General features: G+C 34.6%; 1 protein-coding gene across 5 annotated transcripts in view; it reads right to left on the bottom strand.

Moving 5' to 3' along the window:
- Positions 1–597: 597 nt before the first annotated feature.
- The window catches only part of RCOR3 (REST corepressor 3), a 54,894-nt gene continuing 34,963 nt past the window's right edge, over positions 598–20,528 (bottom strand). For 3 of the 5 annotated variants that reach the window (XM_027611021.2, XM_027611022.2, XM_027611025.2), the window contains exons 10-12: positions 13,071–13,128; positions 4,943–5,184; positions 600–4,473 (exon numbers count right to left, since the gene is read on the bottom strand). In XM_027611021.2, the coding sequence (XP_027466822.1) occupies positions 4,129–4,473; positions 4,943–5,184; positions 13,071–13,128 (645 nt within the window). In that variant the 3' untranslated portion in view covers positions 600–4,128. Of the gene's footprint in view, positions 4,474–4,942; positions 5,185–13,070; positions 13,129–20,528 lie in introns of all 5 variants that reach the window. The other 2 variants (XM_027611020.2, XM_027611023.2) reach the window with 2 other exon arrangements.

Genomic DNA, 20,528 nt, shown 5'->3' with positions numbered 1-20,528 from the left:
AACCTGAGGTTATTATGGGGCACTTCTGAGAATGTTTCCCTGTGCTTTTGCTTTTGTGGAATTGAGAGGTTCCTCAATTGTTAGGTTTTGTCATAAACCTGTTTCCATCTGATGGTGGCACCTCCCCTGGCTTTCCTGCACCGTTAGGGGCTATTTCGATTTTTGTCGTTGTCCTGTCAGTAAGATTGTGGAAGCGAAGAAAAATAAACTGAGGCTCATGATGTGAAGTTAACTTGTTGAATGGGGTTGGAAAAGAGTCACCATAGTGTAAGGACTCCTTTGCATATATAAACGAAATGACGACCCCCTCAATGACTGTTTTCAAACTCTGTTTTGGAAAAGCAACAACATATGAACAAAATGGTCTTAGGAATAAAGGCCTCTTGAAGCCAAACCCTACCAATCATGAAAGCTGTTCTGGGCAGTACACTAGATGGCTCAAGAGATAACTTTTGTTGTGATATTATTCAAGATCTCCTTAGTTATGGTAACTGTACCCTGTATGTTTAAATACAATTAAACAATACAGAATAAAAATTTAACCTTTCTTAAAATAATCCAAAGAAGAAAGACATTATATAAAGCATTCTGGGAGGTTAACCTTTATGCCATTTACATTGAAAAGACTGCTCCTAGATCTCTCTAGTTCACATTCCCAGCCTCTTTTCCTTAAGAGACTCTGCTCACCCAAATTCCAGTTTTAGGATTCTAAAGTTTAAGTTAGCACATTGTAAATACCCATTCCCTTATCAATAAACAACAATCTAGCCACACGGCCTTTTAGATACAAACTCACACATTCAGGAACACTCCTTTTAATATTTTACTCCCAAACTCCACTGCTATTAAAATTTATTGCTGCAGAACATTCCTTCATTAAGGTAAAATTATGATACAGATTTAAGCTGGGAGGGGTTATTTGTGATCTACTTTATCCAAAGAGAAGGCAGGTTATGTACCCCCATTAATGCTGTCAGAATATGAGGTCGTTTCTTACAGACATTTTATATCACATGGTTTCTCAAACTTGTTATTGGATTCTTTGTTTTCATTTACTCCGTTCTCTTCTTATGAATATCTATAATGAATGCCTAGGTTAAAAAACACAAACATGTTAATTTCTTTTTCTTGTGTTTTCCTATAGTTAGAATGTATTCATCATTTATTTTGGGGAAGCACAAAGAGAAAGACAGATCCTGCCTTGAGTTTTAAGTCAGATTATTAGTTGTTTTGAGGAGACTTGATACCCTAGTGTTAAGTGACCAGCCACAATTAACGTGTCTGAGTAATCTACTTTTGATAGCAGGAAGGAACATTAAAATAGTACAACATATTTACTAACTAAACTCAGTACTTCAACCAAAAAAACTTGGCAATATTCTTAATATTGTTTAAAATTATGACTGTCACATTTTTGCTTATTCCCTGTATCTATTCCTAAAAAGAATGTTGGCCTATATTAAGACAGAATTTTACATTCTTTCATCTTTATTCTACATTGCATTTTACTCAATTGTAGGATTATTGATTAAGGAAAAGTTCTGATCAAAACTTACCTTTCACCTCCATCCATATTACACTGGAATTAAAGAATATAGAAAAAATATTTTTTCATTAATATTACCAGGCGTATCAACAGTGTGATTTATTTTTAGTTATGTAATGAAAAAAATAGTTGGGTGTAGATTTTTCAAAAATGATAACCTTGACATTATGAAATGGTCATTAAAATATTTCTAGATTTTGCTTTTTTATAAAAATCAATATTTAGAGTTTCACAGTGAAGAGGTCCTAAATTCTTCATACAACATGAAATTATATAAAAATAGAAGACATAGACATCTTTAACTCTTTAATCCTTTGATTAAGCAGCAAGCATATCACTCTTCCAGGCCAAACACTGCTTAAACAAAAAAGAAAATTAATGACGTGCAAAATATTTACAAAATATGCAAAGCACACAATAAGACATCTCACTATATACATGTGTCGTATTACTAATGAAGCTCAGATTTTTCTACTGTGTGCTCTAGTGTACGTAAATCAAATCACAGCACATCCCTCAGATACAGCATCTTGGCCCACGGCTGGGATAGAACAGATTTTTAAACGAATCATAATATACTTAACAGCTGGACAGATGCTGGTGCTGACCAACTTGACTGACATGTCCCACACACTGTATACTGAAGGTCTACTGACAAGAGACAAGACAATAAAAGCCGTATAGTATGCACATATGCAAGACAATCTAAGTACTTTAAAAAAATGCTTTAGATATTTTCTTTTAAGATATATAACTGCCCACCCCACCCCCGTGGCTTTTAAAGTAAAAATAAGTGTAAATTCTTGAATATGAAGAATTTTAAATCAGATTTTTATCTAGTTACAATCCAGGGGCAGGAACTATTTAAGATGATCCAATGAGAAAGACAAGATACACCCTGGAAAAGGTTTGTGCCAGAACTTAAGGTCCTTATGAAGAGAAGAGGTCTAAACTTCCAAATTAAAACTAATCAATGAATTTAAATCTAATAGCTCCTTAAGGCTTTAGAGCCAATGGTAGGAACTATTTTTCCAATATTGGGAATACAGGACTTCTCAAAACATAAATCAAGGGCCTTAGATGTTGACTATTTCATGAAGTAGTTCTAGATATGATGAGAATATAAATGTGCAAACATTTAGCCTTAAGTTCCACTAGTATAGTTATTTAAGTGATCTGTCCCTTTGCACAAGTCATGATTCCAATATGAAATCACCGTATCAAAAATATTAGTAACACATTGTTGAAATACTATAACTTGTAAAATATTCTTTGTAGGTGCTTAATGATTTATGTGTTCAATTAAGACTTGAAATGTTTTTGCTTCTTTATAAAAAGGGGGTCTCAGCATTTTAAGTTAACAGCACAATTGTGACAATATACTGATACATCTTTAGATAACACAGAACAAATTCTGAAATTTATTTTATGAAATAATGTTGATTTAACCCTAAACCAAACCCACAAGCACAGGTCGGCTGCAAGGAATACACAAATGTATCCAAATAGTACAATAGAGATTTATCAAGAAAACATCCTTTATATTAAATGCAGACCGTATTAATAAGTGTGAGGGCAATTTTAAGTCAGAACCTAAACACATAAAGGGTACTGTAAATAAATGCTTCCATAACCACTATCTCCACGTAACTGACAAAATATAATTCTCTTCTAAAGTCCCCAAATATAGGCAACTACTAGTTAAAAGCAGATAGCATTTAGAAACATTTTTTTAAAAAATCAAAATTAACTCCATTTTCAAGGAACTTAAAGACATTGTACTTCAACAAATTCTCATTTGTATGTAAAATTATTATTCCGATCCTCTTATTACTGGTAGATGACAGGTCAATGACCTTTAAGCAAGGACTTTGCATTAGGACCCTAAAGCGTATGTTCAAGGGTTAATAGGTTCAGTACATTCTTTGTGGTTTCATATAATTGCTTTGCAATTGATTCAATTGCTTTCTTTTAAAGGAATATATTAAAATTCCTTTAGAAAAAAAAGCAAGATTTTTTGAAAAAAGGGATATGCACTATAATTCTTAAATATGCATTAAATGAACATATGTCAAAATCTGAAATGCAGGCTATTTATTCTTGCACTCCTAACATAGGAAAATGTTGTTAAAAATTAAATTAAGGAAGAAAGAAAAAAAGTCAAACATCCTTAAGAAACTTAAGGAGTTTTCACAATTCCTAAGTCAGTATTTCTGTACTAAGAGCCTTGACTACGAAGAGGCAGAAATATAAAGAATCTCAATAAAATAAATACAGTAAAAACAAAACAAAAAAAAACCTTGGTATATAGAATACTTAATCTTTTTTTTCCTTTTACGAGATGTCGCTGAACGTATACTCTAGAAAGGAGGCTAACTGTAGGCTTTTTGTTGTGTAACATTTAGTTCGGTTGCACGAACCAAAAAATTTCCTAGACATCCACTTATGTTACCCTACTGCCACAAAACTAGTTCGCAGCCTCAGCATCTAGGAGGGACTGTTCTCTCCTCTTTTGCATCAGTCTGATGAGCACTGGTATAATGATGGGGTGAAAAGTTACTGTAGTTCTGTCCAATTTAATTTTAGTGCAGTGAGGACTGTGAATCTGTCTGAATTCCGATAAGTGATGGTGGCTGTTGACCACCAACCGTGGACAATACTGGTCTTGGGTTTAGACGGGGCGGCATAGAATTAGCAGGGCGAATGAGAGGTGGTGGAGGCTGATTTAAAGTTGGCCGGGGCTGGATGAACCGAGCCTGCTGCTGGAGTGGAGGAGGCTGCCGGTGAAGAGCAGGGGCAGCAGGCAGTGTTGGACGAAGAAGTGGTGGAGGCTGGTTCAGAGTGGCAATGGGGGCTGTTGGTGTTGGAGTGGATGATGGGGCAGGAGGTGATGGACCCAGAGTCCGAGGAGCCTGTGGGGTCTGTGCCTAGAGGTGAGGAAACAAAAATACATGTATGAGATGAGAGTTCCTAATGAACTGAATACAATATAGTTTGGGATGTCACAGGAAAAACAAAACAAATCAAAACAAAACAAAAACGTAACACCAGTGTTTTTTGGAAGCACAAGCTTCTTTTATTTTAAACAAAACAAAACAAAAAACCAAAAACCGAAAAAGCAACGAAGCTACCAAACAGGCATCTTTATTAGTAAACAGCTTAACACTGGAAATAAAAATAAGACTATGAAAGAACAATACACTCTCCATTCTTCTAGGATCAGAACTTAGCATGTCATTAGGACTTGAGAGTCACGAGAGAGGCACCACTGAGTAAGTGTATTGTCAACCTTTCATGCTCATTTAGCTAGTCCTCTGACAAATTAACCTTATAGAACACCACACAAAATGATGATTCCTCAACTCATATTAGCTCAAATTCCATACACAAACACACCTCCTCTTCTTCATCAGTGCTCTTCCCTGATGGCACATTAGAAGCACTTTTTGTCTCCTCCCCTAAAGTAGAAGCATCACCATTAGAAGCCTGGGTTCCTTGTTCTGCTTCCCACTCCTGCAATACCTCCTCTAAGTTAAACCGACGCCTGTAGTTTACAAAGAAGTTCTTCACTTGGCCAACAGTCTTGTTGCCAATTACATCTGCAATAGCTTGAAAATCTTTACCATATTTGCGGACACCTGGAAGGCAAAGTAAATAATACACCTGTGAAGGATCAATAAGGAGAGCTGTGTGTACTATACATCATGCACACACAAAAGATACCAGCAATGAAAATCCTTTCTCATAAACTCTGCTCATTTCTCAATTCTGAGATAGAGACCAAGATATCAGGGTCACAGATGAAAACTATCAATTATGTCATTTCAGTGAGCCAGCCACTTGCCTTCAACTGAACAATCAGAAACTTACCATTTTTTACATACTCAGTTATTTTCTCCAATCCTCTCTTGAACTCTCAAATATAGTCCATTTATTGTAAAGCATTGAATTCTTTGTTCCATCCTCAATTCCATATTCATTTATTTCCCTAGTAGCCAGTCACCTAAATTTGAGCAACACCGTTTGTAAACAAAACTGGATGGGAATGAGCCATCTCTTTTATCCCCTCAATGGACTGAGTGAGTAGTCTTAGAGTTCCCCCATTAAGAAAAGCATCATAATTTTGGTCTTAATACCAGCTTCAAGAGGATTACTTGCCTAATCTCACCAGGGTACCAATGAATAGAAATAAGAATTGAAACATAAAAAAGTGAATCATCACAATGTGATGGGCAAAAAAAGAGAAGCTATTTTTCAGAGTCAGTTGGATTTCAACTCATCTAATAGTTCCAAAGACTGTGTATGTGGAGGATTACAACTATACTTTATAGCCTAAAGAATAAGGTTATAGTAGTGGCTATGTGTACTTTTGCTTATCATCACTACCTTAAATATAAGAACATTCAGTTATTTGAGAACCTAACTTTTTGTAATGGGAATTTTATTATAATGAAAGATAATATTTCATTTATGAACTTGAGATAGTCATTTATACTACAGAATTTGGAATGACTTTATATAATCAGATGGATAATAAACTGCCCTTAAGGGAATTCTAAAAGGACATTCACTAACTCATCATTTAACTCAAAATAAAAGGTGTCAAAAATTTTGATTTTATAATTTCATAACTACTGTTTAAAATACCAGAAAACAGTCACTCATTAATTACAAAGATGAAAAAGGAGAAAAAAATGATACTTATGATATTAAAGTCTATAATGTAACCTAAGCCATCAGAATCATGGGAATTTAAATAAATTCAACATGTATATAATCAAAGATGAGAGAATAATATAAGGATATGTTAACACCTCAGGAGAAATGCTAGATTCATTCTTATAGATACCTATTGGTATGATCTACCCAATTACCACGATACGACAAAATTCTTGTTTTTAATTTCTGCCTTTATTTTATATGGTGAACTTGGGAATGAGTATCTCTTGCTTATATTCAACTAGCCAGGCTTGACTCTAGGGGGAGTGCCTTTATCTTAAAGAGCATTTTGGGCAGGAAGTTTGACATTATTAAGCTATAATGAGTTTTAATATAGAGTTTGGGGTCTGTAAACTGTGCTAATTTGCTCTGTTCTCAAAGGGAAAGACATATGCATGACAATAAATTATGACACTTAACATTATTTACAGTATTTAGCAACATAAGTTCTCTTTAAATCCATGAGCTGATTTCCAGTTCAAACTCTGTAACTGAGTAAAAATTCTAAGGGTGACTAGGTTCCACTGAGGGTTTATTTGACAATAAAAATCCAAGTTTATTTAATATTAGGAATTACTGCTACATATTCAAGTACTTCTCTACTACTTATACTTTGGAAAGTAATGACTCATTTGAGACTGATGCACTGAAAAATAACTCCTAACTAGAAATCAGACACAGAGTTCTAGCGATGCAGTAATTTTTACAAGGGATATTTAATTTACATTGCAGAAATGACCAAATCTACTGAATACATGAGTTTGGAAATGAAAACTTTAAATAAATCTAAGATTAGCTCTTCTGTATCATAGCAAGAAGTCACATTAAGACTATCTGACTCCAAGTATGAAGATATTACAATCCTCAGAACACCTATTTAGCAAAATATATTCCAAAACCTATCAGTAAGTTGTCCCCATGTCTGATTCCATTTTATAACCGTCCCCTCTTTTTTGATCTTCCATTTTATTTTCTCTTGCTCAAGGGACTTTACCTTGTCACCAACACTGTTGCACTTCCAGAATTATAGACCCCCAAACCTACTTTTTATAGGAGCCTTAGTTTTCCCAGACACTCTGGATGTCAAGGACTTTTTCCAAGTCGTCTAGGTTCTGAGTCACCCAGGTATGTTTATCATTAACTCAGGTATGCCATATAAACTACTTTGTAAAATCTTAAGGCTCAGACCACACTGCAGACTTTTGTAATCTGGTTGAGGATCCCATTCATGTCCTGAGAACAATGGGCCTTCGGGGATGTTAATGAGCTCAGCCTGCAGGATGGCTGGGCAGGGTCTGGAACTGCTAGTGCTCCTTGGCAGTCCTTTCTGGACAACAGCAGTCTCATGAGTTTGCCCCAGTGTGTTGTGACAAATTTCATAATTTTTTCTGTATGCCACAATGTGAGAAAAGTTGGGAAGTACTGTCCTATGAAATATAATACTCAGTACACAGGAAGTGCTCAGGAAATAGGAGAGATTTTTCTTCCTCAAAGAGTCGCATATAGCTAACTTTATCACCCTCACACTTCCCATGATGCTGGTTCAACAGCATATTTTGGTTAGAAGGTGGAATTCTTATGTCTATACTATGGTTGATAACTAGGTAAATTCTAGTGAAACACCAACTGAAGACTTACTGGAACAGGTCCTTCAGAAGAATCCCCAGCTAGGCTTCTGGAGGAAAACCTAGCAGGGGTAGCAATGCAGAGCAACTAACTTTAACAACGCAGGACATCAGAGCTACTTTACTTCCAATTTGTACGTGGAAGAAGGGTGGTCCATTCTTTTTTCACAATTTATAATAAGTAAGGTCATCTGATTGCTTTATCAGCAAGGGAATCAAACACAGTGATTAAATCTCTGTATCTTCCTGAAGATGTAAAAGGGTTAGGTCCATCTGAACCATGGTTTCAAATTAAACTTCTCACCTTGGGGCAAAAGGTCAGTTTTTAAAGGTTAGTAGAATGAAACTTTGGAAAATCCTGGAAGAGGTAAATTGTAAATTTCCCAGGAAGAGGAAAAAACTGTTTTCAGTCAAATTTTGAAAGTTACAAACAACTTGCCTTCCTATGCTGGTAGATAATACCTTATAATCTTTAACATACACTTCTGAAATTTTGTTTGGGAATTAACATAAAAAAAAAAACTACCATCACATTTTATAAAAGCCCACATTTTCCAAACAGTATTCTTCATTCTGCCCAACAACAACAAAAAAATACATTTGTATTTTTTAAAATTGGGCTATTGAGGAGCATCTGTAGTGTGGTATTTTCCAACTCTAGACATAAACTACAGACTTTTTTTTTTTCCTCCTCCGGAGATAGAAGGGATATCATGAGTCTGCTTTTGGTATATTTAAAAAGTTATTTTTAAAATCTGATTTTGGGCTACCCCATTCCCCCCAAAAAGTCAAAACATTACAGTGGCAAGCTGCTTCTAGGCAGTAAAATTTGGGGGGATATTGTTTCCTGCTTCTTATAACAATATTTCTTAAAGTGAGCATGTACTTAGTATAACCAGGAAATCTATTTTTGAAATAAGAACATAGTGACATCTAGAAACTCCAGGGATGTGGTTCTTTCCTATCAGTAAGAGATTAACTTTAAACTCAAACCATTTGGGAACATGCATTTTTTTCCGCCTCCTGTAAATCTCTTCAAGAATTCATATTAAAGTAAAAAAAAAAAAAAGATATCAACAGCAATTGGACAGTGAATGATGCATCTAGGTGAGGGCTAGAAGTCAAAATCATATATTCTCTTTCTAATATCTAGCCTTTCTGTTCTGAGTCTTGTGTTCCCATCATCTGTGTTACAAGTTAAGTTCCAACACGAAGATGTTGGAAATTTTGAATCATGAATTATCTGAAGTGAGTGCATCAGAGGGCTGACAATTATGCTTTTGGGTGTCCATTCTTATGATAACTGTTTTAATAGCAGAAACTATCTAAAGCAAATGAGTGTCTTTTAAATGGAAAAATATGAATCTCCTGATCTCCATTTACTTTTGATCACTCATGTACTGGGTTACAATCCCTATGTTTTAATCAAGTGCCGAATCTCTTTCTCCCTCCTTTAGGAACCATTCTAGCTTTTTTCTTAATGTATGAGATAAAATTTTAAAAAGAAGACAATTTCTAGGCTTGCAACCTAAAAACGAATGAAATGTATAAACTACAGGAAGAGAAGGTAACATTTAACTGTGAAAGCATAACTGATTTGAATGTAGTTCTGTCATTTCCTGTTTTATAAGAGAAGGCAGACAATATAAAAAAAAACTAAACTAAAAATTAAAGCTGATATCTTGATAAAACCGGAAAAGTTTCTTGTTGTTTACTGTAAAATAGCACTAATATTTTAGTTGGGGACTGTATTATTTTTTAGCACTAATGATTATAAAATAAATGCGATAAAGAGAAGGCCTAAAATATTGTATACCAGGCTTCTGCCCCTCTACACTTTGAAGAGTCAATGTTTTGTACTATCATTTAAATGTATTATTATTTTTTTGAAAACAGCTAATAATTGTTCCATTTTACATGAAAAACAATACACCCAGAATCTAATTCTTGCTAAAAAAGAAATGTTTATCACATATGAATATCTATCAAGTTGATTTTAGGATAATTTCTAAAAGCACTACAAATTAGAAAAAATATTTATACATATATGACACAAACTATAAACAGGGATATTTCCATTCACACAAATTGTGAAGACTATAATTAATCTCCTGTTGGCTAATCTGTTATAATAGAAAACTCATATACTTAAGGCTGGCACAGATTACTGAAAGTATAGAAATACCATTCTTAAGTACTTTTTAGAGAGAGGTTTAAATTAGCCACATTTATAACATCCTACCTGGGGACTCTTGAAGAATGTTAATGAAGTTATAACATAGCTAGAACTAAAATTTAGAACTAAAATTAACATAATAAAGTGATAGATTACACAAGTATAAACATTCATGTTTGGTCTGAACATGATTTCCCCCCTTCCAAATAAGGGAGAAAGAAGGAAAAATAGTTCATTATTTATTTAAATAGTTATTATTTAAGTGGTAGTAGTATTAAGTAGATGGGGGAAAAAAAAGGGAAATATAATATTTAAGCCCTAGGAAATGATCCTAATACACATATGTGGTTTTAAAGGAGTTAAATAAAAAAGTTTATTTAACAGTATAAGTCTCACTAATGACACCAGAGTTTATATTTCTCTCTTCAGGTCACTCTAATAGTCAACTATGAGGGAGATTTAAAAAGGCATTTAACAAATGAGTGTTAAATCAGAATATATATACAAAATGTCTTAAAAAGAAAGTGCTTATAAACTAAAATGTTAATATCAAAATTTCTATGATTTACTATTTTGTAAAACTGAAACAGTCGTAATAATATCATATAAAAATTTATCACAAATAAAGATTAAAGAGAAGAAAAACAAAATAACTGCCTGCTAAGATAGGTCTTTCTGGACAGCAAACTACATGTTCAAATAAAAACTGCAGTTATGTACCTAACCACACTGAGATTCAGGTACATGTGACATTACTATAAGATTATACTGTTTATAAGACACACTTCTGAGCATTATATAAACATGTGGGCTTATTAGCAAAAATGGCACTTTTTAGTTTTCCCTAAAATAACTATTTTGGACACAAATAGCTCTATATTGTTTTATTTTATGTAATGAACCCCCCTCCCAGAAGAAAAAAACAAAAAAAACCCTAAAAAACCCGAAGTGAAACAAAAGTTCCACATATAGAGTTAAAGACATTAACATATCAAGAAAGTGCTTTCAAAATCCTAAGAACATGCATATTTTTGTACAAATTGCTGCATTAGTATAAATAAGAATTCCTTTTCAAATGTGCATAAGAATACTGAATATATCTCAGCAGAGAGGAAATGTTTGATTATATCCATAAATATTATTTTAATATTTATAAACTAAGATAATGTCCATATATATAGCTCAAACTATACATGTAAATCTTGCCATTGTCCCTTCCTTTGAATGCAGCTCCGCATAATATTCAACCCAGGCATAAGATTCCATGGTAGTGCTGCAGAACGATATCAAAACCTGAATGCTCTAGAAACATTAGCCCAGATTTTCCTCAGTGAGTCTCTCCAGAAAAATCCTTTCACTGGGATAATCTTCATATTAGAGTACAGGATTAATATACTAAACTTGAAGCAACTGAAATACTGGAAATCAGGGTTAAATTCTACAGGCTACACACACACACACGGATGGACAGAAATACAAGCTTTACACCAATAAAAGCAATGCTTCCCCAAATAACTATGTTAGAGCTGTAAGTCATAGATCTAAATTAATATGAAACAGCCCCTGAAAATACTAGTTTTTTTTGTTTTTGTTTTTTTTTTTTAGTAACATGGAGCTTGAACTCATGACCCTAAGATCTAGTCGCATGCTCTACCAACTAGGCCAGCCAGGCGCCCCTACTCATTTTTTAATCTAAATTTTAAACAGTTTCTAATTTAAAAATAGCTATTACTGAACATTATAAACTCATTAAACTTTGTTCTGACTCATTCAGAAACTTGGTTCCACAATTACATATGTGCTCAGAGCACATCCAGCACCCTGCCTCCATAGGATCAAGTATTTATTCTGTTTATGAAATGACTGTTTTGTGCCATATAGGCCAAAGAGAAGGCTGACATCATCCTGATGGCACTGTCCTGTGACATTTTCTAATCACACTGGCAGGGTAATTTTTACTCTAGTCCAAACTGCAGTCATCTATTAATCAATCTTTAATTACATTATTCTCACATCTAAATGATACCTGCACATCCTTTTTGAGTTAAATATGTTCTCTGTGTCTGAATAATTAGAAATATTTTTCAAAGTATACTTCTATGTTTTGCAGGGGTCCAACTCTCTTATAGTAATTAACTTAGATAAAAAAGCTATTAGTTCTCAACACAAAGAGAGCTCAGCCAGGAAAAACCAAATTGTAGACCAAACTTATAATTACACAATCAGTCCTGCAGATAGTTTATCTTGAACGGAAAAGAAGAAAAAGAAAACTACAACACTGAATTAAAAAATATACAGTTTGCCCTTCCTTAAGTAATTCAAACATGAGAAAATCCAAGTTTATAACACTACCAATCTGCCCACAGGCATTCATAATACAAAAAGTGCTCTGCCATATAATTCAACAAAGCATTCTTATAAATGCGTTCAAAATGCTCTATGTATATTTTTCAATGTATCTCTTAACTTTCTCTTTTATTGTTTATATACAAGTACATATGTATTTTTAAAGTCAGGTTTCTAAGCATTCAGTGGCACATCTCTTAAGTTATGATACACTGAAAGTTAAGTAATCATTAATATTTTCAGCAACGACATTTGTCAAATAGAGAAACACTATTATACAAAGTAATTGGAAAAACCGGAAACATACAATAGTTTATGCTTTTAATGGTGAGTTATCAATGACTAATATAGTAAGAATGAATCCAACTGCAGGAAAACTGAAGCAAAGGCACAGAGAGACCATATGACTTGTTCAAGCTTGTCATCACCATCATTGTTAAGGCTGAGAATGTGTTACGTGCTGTACAGGACCCAAAATGCATATAGGCTCAGTAAAGTCACATCCACAAGAACAAAACAGAATTCCTGGTTTTCAGGACTTTGTGGTAAACACAAGTGCCCTTTCTTGATCCATTTCTAAGGAAGGGAAGGACTATGGTAGTCACCTTTCATGACAAGTTAAATAATTAACAACAATAACTGCTTATCTTTAATATACCTTGCACTGCTAGAAGCTGCTCCTCTGTGGTCCAACGGGCATTAATTTTCTGATTTGACTACAAAATTAAAGAGAAGTTTCCTAATGAGGATATGAAGACAGACATTTTTCCAAAGTGCTTATTTTTAACTTTTCACCAAATCATAGACATGAGATTACTAAAACTGATTTACGAAGATTCTGCTTTTGTAAGGATTAAAAAATACATTGAGTTACCTTTTACCCACACAAAAAGATAATGAAAGGGAAATGTACCAATTTGGGAGAATGAACAACATTCACATTTATACTCTAGTCAGAGGCATTAAAACTGAGAAAATCTATTAGTCATCCATTTTCCAACTACAATGTTCCTGTGACACATGGCAAGTGTTAATTTTAGCCTGGTTTTAAACATTTAAGAGACTTTATCTTCCTTAGAGAGGATCTGTGACTCGCTCTAAAATTCTCTTTACATTTCGATTAAACCTAACCTTACTCCACCAAAACCAGTGTTATAAATTAATACAGAACTGTAGATCAGGACTAATTCCTAAAATATTTCTTTAAATTTCTGAAGCAGAAAGTGACCCACTATAAGAATAGATTCTTTCCCCCTAAGGCCTCCCCACGTTTCTCCCAATATTTTTGTTCAAAAAAAATCCTAAATTTAGGACTTTCATTATGGCAAAACTACCATATTAAACACTAAATCAAATTTCATTCGTGTATACCCACTGATTAGTGCAAGGACCGTTGGCAGTAGAAGGAGGGACAGAGAAATAAGTATACCAGCCTACAGAGATTTAAGGAAGAAACTGCCCAGATAAATTGGCCTGGTGTGATTACAGGATAAGCTGGACAAAACAGAAAGAAAGGCTTCCTCTGAGAACAAGTGTTTAGGTTTTATCTCACTCACGGTCTTAGCAATAAAAATTTCTACAGTACACAGAGGTTCTGGGGAACATCTACTTTCTCACCACAGGTGAAGAGGTATACAAAGTAAGCATTCAGAAGAAAGAATAAAACAAAAATTCAAAATTAGAAAAAAATTATTAGGGAAGAAAGGAAAAAGTTTAAAAAAAAAAGACTGAGTTAAAGGAGGAAAAAACCTAGAGCAGAAAGCACTGAAAACCAGATGATGAGACTAAGAAGAGAGCAAGGCAAGGCCAGGCAGACAATGGATAAGCCTCAAGATGAGCATACTGGCAATGAAGCAAAAGAACATTAAAAAGGTAAAGAAAGGACGCCTGGGTGGCTCAGTCGTTAAGTGTCTGCCTTTGGCTCAGGTCATGATCCCAGGGTCCTGGGATCGAGCCCCACATCGGGCTCCTTGCTCAGTGAGGAGCCTGCTTCTCTCTCTCTTCCTCTGCTGCTCCCCCTGCTTGTGCTCTCTCTCTCTTTCTGACAAATAAATAAAAATCTTAAAAAAAAAAAAGGTAAAGAAAAAGAGGGGGCTATAGGCTATAAAGAAGCAGTAACAAGAGAAGGGTGAACCAAGGTTTAAAAAGTGAAAAAAAGGAAAGAAAAAGAAAAAGGAAACTTGAAATTTTAGAAATCTGAAATTCAAGAAAACCTGAAATTCTAAACATATGTTCCCCCAAAAGAGGATGAACAAGAATGGAATAGGAGTTAATATTTGAGTTAATACCCAGGCAGTCTGATGCCACCTTCACTGTGAAAGGTAGATAAAAGAGGTCCTTGGTACCCAAGGATAATTGGTACTAGAACCTTATTAAAACAGGTCCAAATATTTCAGAATAAATGGTATAACATAAAGGGTTGAGTGCAACTTAACCTGAAATATGAAACTAAAACTTATGAAAATTATTTTAATAGTTAATGACTTTGCTTATATGCTTTAATTTTATTTTTGGCATATCTTTGCTGACCATACAATGGTGTAATATTCACTGGCTTTGAAATTTACAACATGAGCACAGAGTGGGTCATTTTTGTTTTGAAGACCTCAACAATTTTTTCAAGGGCCTCCCTTAATTCTTTGTTACTCAAATTCTTTTTTGAAGCGAGTCTGAGTCAATATGCTTTTTTCTTCAATTGTTAACTCTGCTAAATACCCATCTGTCAACAATTTTGCAAGAGATTAAAGCCATTCTCTTGGCCTTTCATAGACTTCAGGAAGTTTTGCATCTTTTGCAAGGTTTAAAATTTCATTTTGGTTTGTGCTGTATTTGCATTACAAGAAAGTAAGAGAAGGATGTTGATATGATGGATGGGAAAGATACCAGCTAGAGTTAACTAGGGATAGCTCACTGGGAAAGATACCAGCTAGAGTTAACTAGGGATAGCTCATGAGCAGGGCCTAATTTTATAAGTGCTTAGTTCATTCGTGAATATTCTCTTGTTTGGCAACTTTCGCTTCTCTATGAATCCTTTAGACTAATGAGCATTTGGATACTGAGGATCTCCTGTAATACTACAGTGCAAGTTGTTCTGACGACTAAATTTAGAATAAATGTAAAATATATATAAAGCTATGTTTAGGATACGGGTAAAAAACACCTGGCACAGTGCCTGAGCAAGCAGAAGTTGAAGTTGATCAACAGATGTTTGTTAAACCTGAAAGGCAGAAACTGGAAGAAAAGGTATCATTAATGAAAAGGGAGCAAAAAATAAAGAGAAATACCATGCACTATGAAAGCTTATTTTAGCTTATAAACAAATCAGGAGATAGGATAAATTAAAAGTTCAGAGTATACTGCGGATTCAAAGATGAGAGGAAAAAGTCACAATGACTAGAACAGGGAAGAAGGCCAGCTGGAGGGGCTAGACACTGAGGTGGGTTACAACAGGATAAATTTCTGAAAGGCAAAGAGCAGAAGACACACCATGTATAGGCAACAAAAGGATCAACAATTAAGAAGAAGTGATAAATACACCTGGAAAGTTGGTGATATTTAACTAAACTAGAATATGGTAAGGACCACTTTTGCAAGGGTAGTAAATATCAAGGTTAATGAGTTCACACTAAATCTGATAAGCAATAGATTTTTGGGGAGGGGGAACAGAGGGAGAGGAGCAGGATTCTAATCAGAATAAGACTTCAAGCCTGGAGAGCTGGGAGAAGGGTGGTGCTGTTAAGGACCTAAGAAGTCATGAACTGCTGATTGGGGAGGCGCAGGAAGGCAAGACTAAGATGATGACTGTAACTTGGGATTCACTGACAATGAGGTCATTCAGGTGGAGCTCAGCATCCACTTGAGGTTAAAATAGATTCATCTATTCAAACACAGCTTTTAAGGGTCTGGAAAATTGTATGAGGGAAAACAATGGAGTCATATCTTACTCAGATGTAAGGTTCTAAAATCTGCCTAAGAATTAAAAAAAAAAAAGATTTTTGTTTTAAATTCCAAATTACTATTGAAATGTTCTTACAAAGGTGGTCATGGAAACAGGCACACAATCTCTCAGTAAGTCCACATGGCCAGATATTCCTCCAGCACTGAAATGGACCACTAGTTTTTCAGTTAATCCTAGATGAAGCTTTGGTTGAAATTTAGGGTAGTACTGAATGAAAAACATAAATACATTCTTAAATACTAGAATTTCAAGTCAAGGAGACTGCTCACACAGGAGGCCTGTGGAAGCTAAAGCCTTCTTCTTTTTTTTTTTTAGATTTTCATTTATTTATTTGACAGAGAGACAGACAAAGAGGCAGGATGGGGGAGAGGGAGAAGCAGGCTCCCCGCTGAGCAGAAAGCCCGACGTGGGGCCTGATCCTGGGGCCTGGGATTGTGACCCGAGCTGAAGGCAGATGCCCAACTGACTGAGCCACCCAGGTGCCCCGCGCTAAAGCCTTCTAAAGAAATAGTGGATTCACAGTTCCAGCCCCTAACTGCTTACTTTGCGGGAGACACTTGATAAATGGGAATTTAGGCAGGATTGCCAGCTCTCCTCTACTTGCTATTACTAAACACACTCCTTTTTACTTGACTGAATATGTGTGGTTGAGTTTGTGTCATATGATGCAATTTTAGTATAGTGAAGTGATGAGCTTGTATGATGTTTCCAAAGAGAAGAGAAGTGAATTTTGAGGATAAAAACTTGGAGAATGCTTATATTTACGTATAGAAAGGAAAATTACAGCTGAAAAGGGAACATAATAGTTACAAATGATATCATATCACCTCTCAAAAATTAAAGGAAGAGAGAGAGGTTGTCATCTATGTCAAGGCTCAGGAAAAGGCAAGAAAAATGAGTTAGAGCTGGGGAATTTGATCATCAGCAGCAGTGTTAGCCTTTAGCCTTTAAACAGCAGCTTCAGTGGAAAAATGCAGGGAGGAGGGTTGAAACTGCATTGAATTAAGTCTGTATGACAAAACAGAAGCAGTGGAAGAAAGGAAAGACTGAAGGAGAAACAGGGTCAAAATTTTTAAATACATAAGATTCCTTCAAGTTATTGATTTTTTAATTCTCTTTTAAACCCAAGAAACGTTGGCAGAGATTTATTTAACTTACAGAAAGGACAACTAGAATATATCTAGGAATCTAAAATTGTGTAGTAGTTATGGTTAGCTAGGTAGTACCACTGAGAACATTCTTCTACAGCAAACCCCAGTCAGAAATACTGCTGTTTTTAAAATAATAAAATGTTAATCTAAACTAAAATAATCCAATATATAATAGTTATAAAACTAATAATATGAAAGGCCCCAAAGATCCTTCTAGAACAATCTATGACATCCTTCATTAATTCGGCATCTTTACTGCATCCTTTCCCTGCTAAATTAGTTCTCGTATCTTTCCCATTTTTGTCAGTAGTAGATTCATACTATCTTTAAGTTGAAAGAATTAGAAGAGGACACCAAGTTAAACCTTCCACCCAGTGCTGAAAATTCCATCCAACATCCATAATGAAAGAATGTCACCCACCTATGCATGAAAACATCAACAGATGGGGAAATTTCTAGCTTCAAAAAGCACTCCCAGTTTCTTCCTTCCTGGTTTCATTAATCTCCTTGTCCCACCTTCCTACCTCCAACCAAAACAAATCAAAGCATAACCCCACAGACCACCACTCCCCCCAACACTCTTACATACTTTCAAATAGATATACTATTTTCTATTTTGCAATGTTCTTTGGATTTATCACTTGCTGTCCACTCCTACAACTAATACCTGACCATACCAAAATCCCTTTTACCATTTACTTTATCACTCACATGGTTGGTATTTTAGCAGGTATGAAGTTTTCAATTTAGCCTGTGTAACCAGGATAACCTTCCTAAAATTAAAAATTCCCATTATATCCTTCTTATATTGAAGAAACTACAGGGTCTTCCCATTTGACCTAATTTAAAAGGCAAACTTCTCTTCCTAGCTCTCAGACTTTTATACTCTAGCCCTTGCCCACTGACCTCTATCATAAAGAAGTCCCTGCAGAACTCAATCCTGTTAACATCCTTCTCATATACCACGTTCACTTGTCGTCTGCATCCAACTTTGCCTTCCTACAATATGCTTCATGAGAGAAAATTGTTTTACACTTTCACTAAATTCTCAATAGTAATCAGCACCACAATGAGGACATAAGTGTTCAGGGAATGCCTGTTGACTGTTTTTTTCCCTCACAGGATTTATATGTAAGTATTTTGAATGTACTGTTCCATACCAAGTCACTGTTCATATTATTCCCTTTGCCTGCCCTTTTTTGTATGTGCAAAACTCCTACTCATCCTTCAAACCTCAGCTGAAACATCCCTCATTAGGAAGTCATCCCTGATTATCCTAGCAAGAATGAGTAATTATCACTTGTTTTCCTGTAGTTTTTTACTTATAAATCTATCACACAACTTTAATCAGTTTGTCTTATAACATCTAGACTGTGTTTTTTTTTTTTTAAGGCAGATGGAAAAATCCATCACACATTTCCCACAGTGCCTAAAACAGTGCCTTACATAAAATAAGTGATCAATAAATACTTATGGGAGTGAATAAATTTTCTTCACCAAATTTTTTCCTAAGTGAAAATAACAATCAAATGAGTAAGTAAAGCATCTTAGTAACTGTTTACTTCCAGTTGAGTTACATCACTTAGTAGCCTATTGTTCTAATGGTTAATGAAATTCTTTTATTATGTATTAGATAGAAATTCTATTATTTAAAGAAAGGGTGATAGATTACATGATTTTTCAAGGTCTTTACAAAGACTGTTAATCTAGTATTTTGAAATAGATCTATTCAGGTTGTTCTTCCCTGCAAAGGAACAGAAATAATATGATAAATATAAATATATCTTGAGTGTTTTCTAGATAATAAACCTACATACATTTTTAAGTCATAGAAGTTCAATAAATCAACCTCAAAGTAATATTCAAACTTCATTGTATGATTGGTAGAGTGCTAAGATTTTGGTTGTTTCATTTTGATCATTATTTTTACAAAAACCCCAAAAGATGTAATAAATGTCTGATAACTTCTAAGCCCCAAATGCATTTAAATGTGAGAATCAACATATAATTTTGCTATTAAATGAAAACTTTCCAAAGTAAGAGGGAGCAGGATATCAATCTAGGACTCCAACTGGATTCTAAGATTGTGAAATATAGCCAAAATTTCACTATTTACTAGATGTGACATTGATCAAGCCAGTTAACCTCTCTGAGGCCCAGATTTGTCATGTAAAATAGTATTTGCTTCATCTACTTCTTGGGATTTATGTGAGCATCAAATGAGATAGCATAAAGTTACAAATGCTATTGCACTTTCATGTCTTTATGAAATGTTAATGAGTGAAGCTATCCTTCCATTTTCTGGAAAATGTGAGGTTAGAATCATTGTTTCCTTGAAAATCTGGTAGACATTTTCTGTAAAACTGTCTGGGCTTGGTATTTCCTTATAAAAAAATGTTAACTGTTCCTTCATTTTACTTAATGACTATAAATTTATCAGGTTTTCCTTCTTCTTAAGACAAGTTTGGTAAGATATATTTTCCTATAAATTTCTAAGTTTTATTTAAATTTTTGAATTTATTGACATAAAGTTCTTTATGGTATTCCCCCATTTTTAATATCTGCTATAATTTTTTTAACTTAATTTTTTAAGTTATGAAATTATAGGCATGTAAAGCTTTTGGCTTTTATGCATTTTAATGTATAATTAAATATGAAATTAAAACAATTTTTTTTGAAGATTTATTTATTTATTTTGAGAGAGTGAGAATGAGAGAGAGAGAGTACATGAGAGGGGGGAGGGTCAGAGAGAAAAGCAGGCTCCTCGCTGAGCCGGGAGCCCGATGCGGGACTCGATCCTGGGACTCCAGGATCATGACCTGAGCCGAAGGCAGTCGCTTAACCGACTGAGCCACCCAGGCGCCCCAAAACAATTTTAATATAAGATTTAAAATAATTTTTTTCACAGTAATAGAAAGCAGTATTCTTTGTATTACTATCTTTAAATAAACAAATGTCACTCGAATGTTCGTCAGTTTATCTGTGGGTTTGGAATCAGATGTTATAT

The sequence above is a fragment of the Zalophus californianus genome, chromosome 10, assembly GCF_009762305.2.
Source record: "Zalophus californianus isolate mZalCal1 chromosome 10, mZalCal1.pri.v2, whole genome shotgun sequence".
NCBI lineage: Eukaryota > Metazoa > Chordata > Mammalia > Carnivora > Otariidae > Zalophus > Zalophus californianus.
Note: the sequence above shows the minus strand (reverse complement) of the source record. Positions and strands in the feature narration are given on the sequence as shown.